This window comes from Taeniopygia guttata, chromosome Z (genome assembly GCF_048771995.1).
Source record: "Taeniopygia guttata chromosome Z, bTaeGut7.mat, whole genome shotgun sequence".
Classification (NCBI taxonomy): Eukaryota; Metazoa; Chordata; class Aves; order Passeriformes; family Estrildidae; genus Taeniopygia; species Taeniopygia guttata.
The window spans coordinates 75867466-75879752 of NC_133063.1; the positions used below are offsets into that span (position 1 = coordinate 75867466).

Below are 12287 nucleotides of genomic sequence, written 5' to 3' on the forward strand. Positions count from 1 at the left end.
AGCCTGTGCTGGTATCTGGGGTTGCCCCAACACAGATGTAACACTTTGCACTTGACTTTGTTGAACATGGTCAGGTTCCCATGGGTCCAGTTCTACAGCTTGTCCAGTTCTCTTTTGTCCCCCATCACCATCCTTCTCTGCACTTGCAACACTTCAGATTGAATTTCCTTTCACTAGTATAGTCAATTTATAGAGAAATTACACATAAATTCATTAATATTTATAAGATTCTACCTTCTTTTTGCAGTATCAGTTTTCCCTTTTTTTCATATGCTGTTATACATAATCATGTTTGTTGTTCTGATCTGCCAGGCCTTTAACAATGGTTTTCATGGGCAGGCTCAGAGTTCAAAGGCTCAATTATCTTTAGAAAAGTGGTATCATCTTTAGACAATATGCAGAGCAACAAAGGCCAGTATGACTTCTAGTGCTAGAAAAAGTAGTGAAAATAAAACTTGATCTGAACTTTTGATGGGAAAAGCCTGTATGAAGGAGTCTCTAAAGTTGTTGGGGTTTTTTTTAAATTAGTAAGACACTAAATTAATTCCCCTGATTTGAGTCAGTTTTGCCTGGGATAGTAATTGGTGAGTGATCTCTCCCTGTCCTTACTTGAACCCACCTGCCTTTTGTTATAATTTTTCCCCCATCTAGTTGAAGAGGGGGAGTGATAAAATGCCTAGGTGGCCACCTGAAACCAACTTTAGACAGCCCTGATGTGACAGAAATACATAGTACATAATTCTCTGTAATTTTACTAATGGAGTAAAATCCCAGCTGTCAGAAATTTAGTTTCTTGACTGGAGCTACGAAAGAGCTACATGATATTGAAGAAAGGCTTATTTTATTTCCAATACAGGAGCATTATAAGCAGCATTTATGATTATAAAAATATCTAAAAATAAGAAGTCACTACTTTCTTACCTTGAACTTTTTTGAAAACTCTTGCATTCATAAACTTTAAAAATCTGTCTGCATAAAAACTTGGTCGGTGAACTGAAACAGTATCCTACAAGATTGAAAAAGATCTCAGTCACATTTTCCACAAGGTGTCAAGAAGAACCTGGACACCTCAGGTGAACTATAGTGTGCATTTCAGGCATAGTCAAAACTAGTGAATCATACCATTTATGAGTTATAAATTATACAGCTATATTCTGCAAAATCTTCCAAGCATTTGAAATTTTTTTTTCAAATTGTGTATATTTTTGAGTTATAGATTCATCAGTGTTCTGCTAGCTGGCTAGACTTGTGTAAGTTATAAGGACAAACTAATATTATTAGCTGTTGTTTGAAAGCTCAACAAATAAAACCAGAGCATGTATTGGGAAGATTTCAGCAGCAACTCAAACCACATGGTGAGGTTAGACTACAAATGTACCACAAGTTTTTTCCTGGTCAACATGAGTCAAAGATCCACCAGCTAAAATATAAGCAGTTTAAAAAAAAATCAGTAAAATCTACTTACCCCATCATAAACAAGAGCTTTCCAAGAATGTTCCAGCTTCTTCATTAACCTAAGTATGTAAAAAACTAAATCAGAACTGCTTTATAAAACCTCCACTTTTATAAGTAATTTCAGAATAGTTTGCTCAGTGAAAATTCATTGAAAGTTGAAGTTAAACTTACCTGTAAGACTGAAGAATATCAATAATACCCATAAATAAAAGCAGCTTTTCACCTTTATGGCTTTTTGCTGGAATACCTCCCATTCTAAGAGAAATAACAAAGAATATTTTTAATACATCTCTGATCACCAGTTACCAGCTGAACTGTACCCACTTGTAAACCCAAAGGAGTAGACAATAATTAAATCAGATGCCACAGTAGTGCAAAGTCAGTCAAATGTGAGTCACCTAGCACGCAAGGGATTTTAAATAGAAAATTTGAAGTATCTGGGTAAATATCCATAATTTTAAAAACAATAAATATTTTAAGAGACATTTAAATGGAGTTGGAAATATTCAGATGATCTATAAAGTGGAAGAAAGTACATATCATTATATTGCTAAGGAAAGTAAGTACCTTTAGATAAGGGAGAATTTTCTCCACTGTATGATCATAGGTAGAAAATCACAGAGAGTCTGCACATTAACCAAAGTCTGAAAAGGTTCTTTAATACATAATTTTTAATGAAAAATATATTACTGTGCTTTTTCAAAATTTCTTTACAGATGGCTAAGTGACAGATAAAGCAACAGGATCAAGCTGAGAATCCTGACTGCATGGGGCTCCAGTTGGTCCAGGATCCATACTCAGCCATGAACAGTCATTTTAAGACCTTCTCCTCCTACTCCAACACCTAGCAAAACGGTCCATCCATCCTCAGCATTGTTTTTTGTTCCACTAGCAATTATGTCAGCAGGAGAGACATAGTGCAAGGAGTCAAAGAAGGACTACAATTGTCAGGATCTGAGTAGCACTATATTAGCTCAAGTGGTGTGGAAGCCCAGCTAGTGCAACACCTCTGCCATCAACAGCACTGGCCACCTTCTGTGTGAATGTGAGTTGTAAAAACCAAGTGAAATAAAGCTCTGTCTAATTATAGTCCACAGTTCTCAGTGTCTGGAAACTCCCTATGAATACTGAATATCATAATTCTCTCACTTGTTTGCTGTAAGTTTAAGCACAGATTCTGTACCATTAGTTGTATTTACCTACACAGCTCCCTTGAGAACCAGGAAAAGTAAATCCTTAATTTTTAATTAAATCCTCATTAACATAAAGAACTTATTATATGCAATGCTGAATGGTGACGATAATACTCTCATAGAACTTAATATATTATGAGGGAAACAACAAAATAATGATTGTTTATATATTCAAATTTCTATTAAAGTTTTTGCTAGACAGAAAAATAGAAGAAGAACATCAGTTCTTAATCTCAGGAAATACATGACTGCACTTCAGTGGTTGATGATATCATTCTATGTACATTGAGTATACTACTTCAAGATGAAAACAACCCCTGTAGGAATATCCATTTCAATGTTAATTTATAGTTTTTGATTTGGTCTCAGCAGGCTGCTTTCAGTTAAAATTAGATTGTAGCTGGGACTCTTGTAATAGTTGTCTGTAGCATCTCTTTTATAAAAGAACGCATGTGTGCATACATAAGTCACTCTGAACTATCATGTATTTAAAGACTATCAGTCTAGTGATCAACATTCCAATTTCATGCTCTGTGGCAAATCTTGATGATGCAGGTTTTGGAAAAAAAAAAGGCTCAATCTTTCAATTCCTAGAATACAGTGTACTCATGAAAGTTTTGCCTGTTAATACTTTTAAAAGGAATATTTAGAGCAGGTTACAGCACTTACGTGTTTGTTTTCTCTGTGGTGATGGAGTCTCCAGACTTCCCAGGTCCCTGTATAGACTCCATGGCTGTGGAATAGAGAACTTTCTGCCCTCCATGGCGTTTTGCATCTGATGCAGCCTGGGAACATTCTCCTTCTCTTTCCTTCATGTTACTGTTCAATATGTGGATCCCCAGAAGCAGACTGTAATCCATGATCTTAAAACTTTCTAGAACCTACCAAAGAAGGAATGACTATACTGAAACCACAAAATAATTACACACCAGCACTTTGCAAACCTGAGAGAAAGCAGGCTCTCAATGCACAAGCTTTTCTTATCAGGAAGTGTTTGAAATTACATTTACACAAAAACCTTTTACTATCCACACAAGTCAAGTGCTTGTTTTCTAATTAGCTGAATGCTCTTGTAACAAGTGAGAAAGCAACATGCACAGCTGAAATGTAACCTGATGCTATTTTGCAGTCAAGGACGATAATTCCAAGGAAGATAATTCCTTTTCCTTTATAGCAAATAATCAATTAATGGTTCCATCGTATACTTATGAACAACATATTTTTAAAATTACCTCTCATCCACATTCCAGACCTCCCTCAGCGTTTTTGTCTGTATTCCTCTCTTATCTCCCCTCCACGTCCTATTTATAACAGAGACCATACTCTTGGAGAAATTTCAAATGTCAACAAAAGTATCTGCTACCACCCCCTTATTAGCAGCTGATTGGATTGGAGTACAAAAATAATGCACCTCTCTACTAGGCTAAATAGAGTCTGTCTAAACTCAAAAGACAGGTTTTACTTATGAAGTATGACTTAACCAACCATCCTTCTCTTCTAGCTCTACCAACCATTTCTGTCTCTGGCAGCATGTCTTCTCTCACACACAAATAGTTTCATTTGTTTTTAGTCAGCTACACCATTCCAAAGTCTGGAATGATGTCATTGAAAGGCAATACAGCTCAAGTCAATACCCAAACATGAACTAAAGCAAGCTGCAATCACATCTAGTAATATAATCAAACTGTTCACAGCAACAGTTTAGTGTCAGACAGCAACTGTGCTTAATGTCTTACATGACACTACTAAGCGGAGGGAGAAACACCAGTAACAGCCAGGAGGGATATGCTGTGCCACTCACTCTTTACCTCATGCAGCTCAGCAGTGATTCATGATGTGTTTTGACACATAGTGCCTGAAGATAATGGATTTTTGTCACAGATTCAAGAGGCAACAGTATGTCTTTTTACGTTAACAAGAAAAAAAGTGATTTTACAGAGAAGAGTGCAGATTCCAGGTATGTAATTTGGATTGAGATTATCCAATCATAAGTATTTTTGGTTAAGCAGAAACATCCCTTCTCTTAATGAAAAAAGAAAAAGCAATTCCAGCATTTTCGTAGGTTTAAAAATTATATGGCAGTAAATCAGTAATTTAGTATGGATCTGTAAGTCTAATCATAAGGTTTTTATACCACTTATCCTAATTGCTGGAAAAATACTCATTGCTCAGATAACCAGAGCAGTGATGAAACAAAGCATAAAGTAGAAAGGCACAAAATCAGACCTGATTTTCAGACTCAAAGAATCACTTTAAGACACCATGGGTTTGCTCTTGTGCAGAGGAATCCTACTCAGCAATGCCTTAGTTCAAATGGAACAATGAAAGGCTACTAAGGTATGGCCTTAGAAGTCCACAGCATCTTCTGATGACAGAATTCACAAATTATTTCATACACAACAAAGCCTGTATTCTAACCACAAGATTCTGAAATCTTGTTGTGCATTGTGTGGACATGTTGGTGGTTTACAATCATAAATTGCAAAAATGGCATGGCTAACAGGTACAAAGGCACTTGCTGCCAAAAACATCTAAAATTTTATGTACTGCGTACTTACTGCTACCCTTTACTCAGACTTTCTCAGAAAGAAATTACAACATCATGTATTAATTAAAAAATAGGTAATCAATGAATGTTTGCCATCAAATGCTGAAACTAAATTCAGGATAGGCTGAAAAATAACACCATAGTACCGTAAGCAACACTGTTCATGCAAAACCAGAGCAGGAGCTAGTCAGGCTTGGGAAAAGCATTGCCACATTTATTTCACAGTTATAAATTACTGCTGACAGTTCTACCTTCAACATGTTCTTTATTGCATTTTTAATTAGGTCACACTAGATACATGATTTTACTGCACTAATTACATAACCCATATCTATGATTGGATGTAGTCTCATGGGAGGCTGTACTGTAATGTGCTGCTCCTTCTTCTACAGGAACCTCTTATATGGTAAAATTAATCCATCACTGCCACTTGAACCCATACTACTTGTACAGTACAACAGATCATGCCTTGACAAATTATGATTTTGGCGTAGGATTACCAAAACCTCAAAAACAAATTTTGTTGTTACAGTTCATTAACAGACTGAAACACCTTCACATCCAATGGATTAACTGCAATACAAATTCTTATAAACAGCACACAGCATAAGAACCCTTGTCCCCCAGACATCTGTTCATGGCCCTACTCTGAGATGGCATTACACTCTCCACACAGCGTCTTTAGGATATGATGATGTGATCTGGCCCTGTCTAATTACATCTTTGATGTACAGTTCTGATTACTTCCCCTTCGAAATGTGATAACCAAACCAACCACTCTTTTCGAAATTAATATTTGTGACCATATCTAAGCATGTTTTGCTCCCTGTTTGTTTCTAATGAAACTTATGGTAAGAAATAACTAACCAAAATAATAAGGAAGAATCTCATAAATCAGCAATCAACAAAACTTTGTGTCAAAATGCTCAGTCTGTATTAATACAGTAAATTAGTTGGATTTACTGAATAATACCTGAGGTGTTCTCACATATTTAAAATACCAAATTGTGACAATTTTAAAATACGTAAGTAACATTTTGCACGAACAGTTGTACATAATAATCTGTTTCAACAAGGATAAGTTACAAAATGCAGAACATGAAGGCATTTCTTTTCCTATGCTGAGGTTTGTTTGCAGATACTGTTGATGATTTTAGGAGTGCTTTTGAGATGCAGCAGGAAGATTTTGCTACAAAGGCACCAAAATGATAACCTAATCAAAGGAAAAAACTCCACTCAAATAAATTACAATATTACATGGCTATATTCACAGCAAAAGGAGAAAGCCCTGCAAAACATCTGACTCTATCCATGTGAGATCACTAGAAATCAACATAAACTCTTAGAAATACACTACTTATGTAGGTGAACAGAGGAAACCCCCAATCTTAGCTCATGTAACCATTCTGACATGTACCTTGCTAGCAAAATGGCACTGTGGGGTTTCAGCAAGAATGGTCTCAATCATGCTGTGTACTAACAAGTTGTGTATTTGATAATGACAATAACTTAAGTAAACCTTCAGTTCATTAATTAAACATTAAATTGTTCATCTTGATAGTATTTATATGTGTTAATTCACTAGCCACACAGATTCTGTCAACACAGTGTTGTCACTTGGTCACCAAGTACTGCTGTCAAGGCTGACTTCAGCTGCTCTGAAAACTTCCAGATGGCAAGTGACACTCACCCTTTGTAGCCTTAAGCACTATTTTGTTTCAAACCACATAAAAACTCACAGTAAAATGGCATCACAAAATATGTTGATTCAGAACATGAAAAATTAACTCTCTGAATCAGCTTTTCTTTTCTACAGAGCTGAGCTAATCAGATGTTAAACTATTCTGTGAATTATCTTAGACATGGTTATGCTCCACTATCTCAGCCAGTGACTAACAGAGCAAAACAAGTATTTCTGCCATGAAATGTCATTTTTATTTTATATGCAGCCAGCCTCAGCTACACACTATCTGATGGAAAAATCTGCATTTACATTTGCTATCCATGCAAAACAGCACACAAAAAAGCCATCAGATCATTTTCATTAAAGGGTCAAGAAAAATACAACTCAAAAGAAAATAAATTAGAACCTTATCTAATGAAAGTACTAAACGAATAACCATGCAAGGAAGTATTTCCTCTCCTACAAGCATTTTGGAAAAGCGACAAAAAAATTAACACAGTAGAAAGAAGACTAATTTTACAACATATCAATAATTACTATTCAACATAATGAGCTATATGAAATAAACACAAATTAAAGGACTGTCTCACTAAATAGGCATATCTTAGGAACAAGCTCACAAATGTCAATGCCTAAAAATGGGTCTGGTTTAGAAAAAAATCTACCCCAAGAAAATGAATCATCACATTCCCACCAAAACATATGTGGAATCACTTCCCATTTCAACATAATTATCCAAACTAACACTCCAAAATTAACAATCTGGATTCTGATTTTAAAAGTAGAAGTAACGAGAAATTCCTAATGTCAATTGATACTATAGGAGTGATAATATATAAAGATACAAGAGATTTACAGCATCATGCTATGGTCATTTCCCTCAAACTACCATTTCTGACAAAGAGGCCCTTCATCTAAGATTAGTATGTTCTCCATCTCCATGCCACATCATGCCATCTTTTATTTCTGTCCTATGCTGCAGTTTAATACTTCATTAAGTTATGCCAACACTACTGTTTGTAAGGATATGCTGTACAATGGGTCACTGAAGTTATTTGGCTTAAAGAATTATCTGTGTAGATCCTTTGAGGTAGAAAAAAGGCAAAAAACTGCAAAACACACTACACATGCTATTAAGGGAAAAATTCTGTAGATAAATTTGGTCATACAAGATCTGCATCACATTTGATACAGCACAAAACAGATGTGCAATCACACCACAAAACTTCTGTAGCAACTGGCTAAGACAGCAGTGATGAAAATAATACCCAAATCTCAAACTTAGGAGATATGACCATCTTGAAATTTCCTTGTCTTTACAAGGTTCTTTGTTAGTCACTTTTAAAATGTAATTTCTGCAGAAAATTCCAGTGTTCTTTGACATAAAAGTAAAATGCAAACTCTCAAAAAACCTTCATTTCTCAATAGTAAATATATCCTCTTTTTTTTTTTTTTTTTTTTTTTTCTCTTAAAAACTACATGACCACAGTTTGATTAATTATTACTGCTTCTCCAAAAAGGCAAGGATAGGATAGCTACAGAAAGTCTCACCAATAGTCTGGAATTTGAAAGCTAGTTCAAATTTTCAATTGTGTACATTGTATATATGATAAATTAATGAATGTTCCATGTTTAGGAATATTGCATTACACTCTTTGGTTCAGTTAAGGTGCAAATACTGCAAAATGAATTGTGAGACAAGTTTTCAGACCCTGTCACCTCAAATGTGAACAAAACAAGCAGGGGATGCAGGAGCTGAACAATGCAATCAACCTGTCTTGTTCCAGCATGAATAATCTGGAGGCGCCAGCCCATGAGGGATCACCACAAACAACTCAGCCCCATTCTCTAATTGGGCAGGTTGTGCATCTCCTCACCAGCACTACCAGGAGGTGTGAAAGGCCAGAACTTCTCCAGCAGTGGTCTACCATTGCAGCACTGCATTCCCTGGGGAAAGAGCTCTGTGTCAGGTTGTCAGGATGGTCTGTGCTGGCTGAGCAGATGTACCAGCAGGCCAATTCAGCTAAACAAAGAAGCTACAGCACAGCTTGAATGTGAAAAGCCAGCATACAGGACAGGTGAAGACAGACAGGCTAGAAAGGAGGAATAGAGAAACATTGTCTGAGCATCTAGGGATGGCAGCTGTGATCAAGGAGGCCAGGCCAGATAGAATTGAGACCAGCAAGGATATCAAGACACAGAGAAAAGCTGACCTAGGAAAACATGAGTCCACTGGTGAATAGGGCAGAAGATTCACTGGCAGCAGTCACAGACCATAGCAGGTCCCCACCACAACTATTTTTCATTACCAGGAAATTTAGCAATGGATCTTAAGGAGGAGAGAGCTAGCAACCAGTGATGTCTATATTTAAGAAGTAGGAAAAAAGTCCATTACTTCCTGATTCTGATTGCATATATGAGCAATGGAAACACAACCCAAATTTAAGCAACACAGAAGAGAATATCTTAGTCCTGAAATACTGGAAAGATCAAAAATTTCCTTTCTTAAGTTCATTCCTAATTTCAAGCGCCTACAATAACTTCTTCACTCTGAAGTAGCAGTAAAAAGAGATTACAAATTTTCAAGTCCTAAAAAGCTTGTCAGTTATCACTATATCCATCCAAATACCTCATGGGTAGAAAAACCAGAGACAGCACTGATGCCCTGTTCACAAAATGGATGGAATATTTCTGGTCTTTTTAAAGGCAGAAATAAAAGGCATAGTCAGATCCAAATTTATTAGCTGAGCAAATTCAGCTATATGAAAGATAATAGTGTCTGCTCCCTCCATTTTACAACACAGAGAGACTTGTTTGACTAGAAAACAAAAATGTATTTAATTTTTTAAATATGTATAACTTTCAGTGTGTTTATATGCAGATACACACAGACATATGCCTTACTGTGTATATGTGTATTTTTGTAAATACACAGATTACTATAGGATAATTTTCTTCTTTACTTTTAATACTTTTAGTACTTTTAAAATTTAGCTGGGCCTTTAAGAACCCTAGACTAACTTTAGAGTTGCTAATTTAAGATATACATGGAAAAAGACTGTATTAGCACTCAAATAACATGTAGCAGGAATTTTCCCAGACTTCCAAAGAATCATTAAGAGTCCCTTTATATGTAACAATTAAATGATTGATTCTTGTTTTTACTTTTCAGTCCAGTTACATCTTTTAGATACTCTCTATTATTTCCAATATAATAGATTTTCCCAAATCTTGACTGGGTAAGTAACCTTGGACAAATGGGGGATGCACAGAAAGGCATCCAGATTCCCAGATGTGACATACTGATGCATTCTCTGTCATCACACATGGTAGGAGCTCAGGAAATACTCACTGCAAGAGACTACAGAGAGAACAATGTGTCGTGTTAGAAAAATGTCTCATGCTGAATTCACAGCTGAACATTAGGTCACACAGCTTTACAAACTAATCACAAGGCATTGTAGACTTCTGTGATAAACAAAAAATTCTATTCATGTGAAAAAACAATGCTTTTCATCTTGTACCACAGGTGGCAGTGAACAACAAACTCTGATATTCAGGGTGTCTCTTCTATGTAGTGAGTTCAGACTATCCATTTAGCTTTATTATTAAATTCTTATGATTTCCCTCAGGCAAAGCAAATTTTTTCTTTCTAAAACCCCATGAATCCTGGGAAGTTCTGAGAGATCTGGAGTCTCCCTTTTCCTTGCATTTTCTTACCCATGCTACAGGAAAAACCCCCTATTTTACAGCAGTTCTCTCTGTCCATAATAGAACTGATTCTGTTCGCCAAGGTCCTCTCAAAGAGCAATGACAGGTATCCCTCTTCTGACTGGAAAATACTTTGTGGACAGCTTTTATGTGGACTTTTGATCTGAGGAGGAAATTACCTTGCTCTAGAAATAAAACTGCTGCCACTAGGCCTACCTTCCCATTCCTAGGTAACCAAGAGACATATTCACAGCAGCTCTACATACAGTTTATCATACATAATAAAGTTTCCACAGGGCTAATTATGCCTCAAGAAAAAAAAAAAAGATTAAAATCTCCAAATTAATGGAAATCATCATTATCATCAAATCTACTAAACTTCATTTCTGTATTGGCACAGATGGATCAGTGCAGTCCTGGATGTACATAGAAATAAGAGTGATAGCCCTGGAACTTAGGGTTGCTCTACATCATTAAAACTTAAATAAGTCAGCAATGTGCCCTGGTGGCCAGAATGTCCAACTGTATCCCGGGGTACACTGAGCACAGTACAGCCACCTGGTTTGAGAAAGGTGATTGTCTCACTACACACAGCATTGGAGCAGCCTCACCTCAAGAACTGCATGAAGTTGGGCTCTACAGTGTAGGGATGATATAAAATAAAAGAATGTGTCCAAAGGAAGGCAACAAAGATGGTGAAAGGACTACAGGGAGTAGTCTGTGGGGAGCAGAGGAAGATGTAAGGTTGAGGGCGACAGAAAGGGTGGTGCTGATCTCTGGTGCCTGGTGATAGGATGCAAGGAAGCAGCTTAAAGCTGTATTGGTAAAGTTCAGAGTGAATAGAAGAAAAAGTTCCTCAGTGAGATGGTGGTTAAGCACTGGAGCCAGTTCCACAGTGAGGGAAGTGCTCATGGTCCCCAGTCTTGGTGTTCAAAAAGTATATGGACGTTCCATCTACGACTATGATCTCAGATCACAACAGCTTAACTAAAATACAGGCTTAATCAGTGCTCTGACATCCATAGATATCCCTCCTTAAATAGCATGGAAAACAAGTGGAGGTTAAGTAATCTGTACTGAGTAAATTTAGAGCAGAGGTGAAGACAGAAGTTTAAATAGATACTCACTCGACAATCCCGCTGTAGTGTTTTCATTAGTGCACTGTGTGTTTCAGAGTCAAAATACAACCCTTCATGCATATCTTGTAGGAAATCCAGGTCTTTGTATGTAGGGTTGGACTTCTCCCTCTCTTTTCTTGACGCTCTGCGTTTGTATGTGGAACCTTTCAAGTCATATGTGAAATGCATTTTCAAGGCTCGCGGCAAAACATTGTTCATGACAACAATTCTAATGTTAATGCCTCCTGACTGAACGCAGTACAGCCCATAAAATTTGGGAAGAAGAGTCCTTGGATTCTGGTTCAGATTCTAAAACAAAAGAGATATTTTAAAATATGTCTATTTTTAATGAACTTCCACGCTTAAGAAAGGTTTCTCTTTCTCACAGAAAACAACAGACTAGATCAAACCTAAAAGCATCTCGAAGACTTAATTTATTTTTTCTGACCTGAACAACCTTTGCGTTTTACCTGCTGGAAGGAGTTTGGGTTAAATGTAGTTCTCATTATCTTGACTTGGATTCTGAAAAACAGAACCCCTCTCTCCATAAGGCTTTACACAGTCAGGGTTAGTGCCAA

The 12287-nt window shown here is 36.6% G+C and overlaps 1 protein-coding gene across 7 annotated transcripts in view; it reads right to left on the bottom strand.

Moving 5' to 3' along the window:
* The window catches only part of PIP5K1B (phosphatidylinositol-4-phosphate 5-kinase type 1 beta), a 96266-nt gene that overhangs the window by 20115 nt on the left and 63864 nt on the right, over nt 1-12287 (bottom strand). For 6 of the 7 annotated variants that reach the window (XR_012053000.1, XR_012052998.1, XR_012052997.1 and 3 more), the window contains 5 exons: nt 11719-12018; nt 3318-3529; nt 1627-1710; nt 1466-1514; nt 922-1006 (listed from right to left, as the gene is read on the bottom strand). Coding sequence is in view for 1 of the 7 variants with exons in the window: in XM_072922291.1 (XP_072778392.1) it covers nt 922-1006; nt 1466-1514; nt 1627-1710; nt 3318-3529; nt 11719-12018 (730 nt within the window). In the remaining 6 variants the exon portion in view is untranslated. The remainder of the gene's footprint in view (nt 1-921; nt 1007-1465; nt 1515-1626; nt 1711-3317; nt 3530-11718; nt 12019-12287) is intronic. The other variant, XR_012053002.1, reaches the window with a different exon arrangement.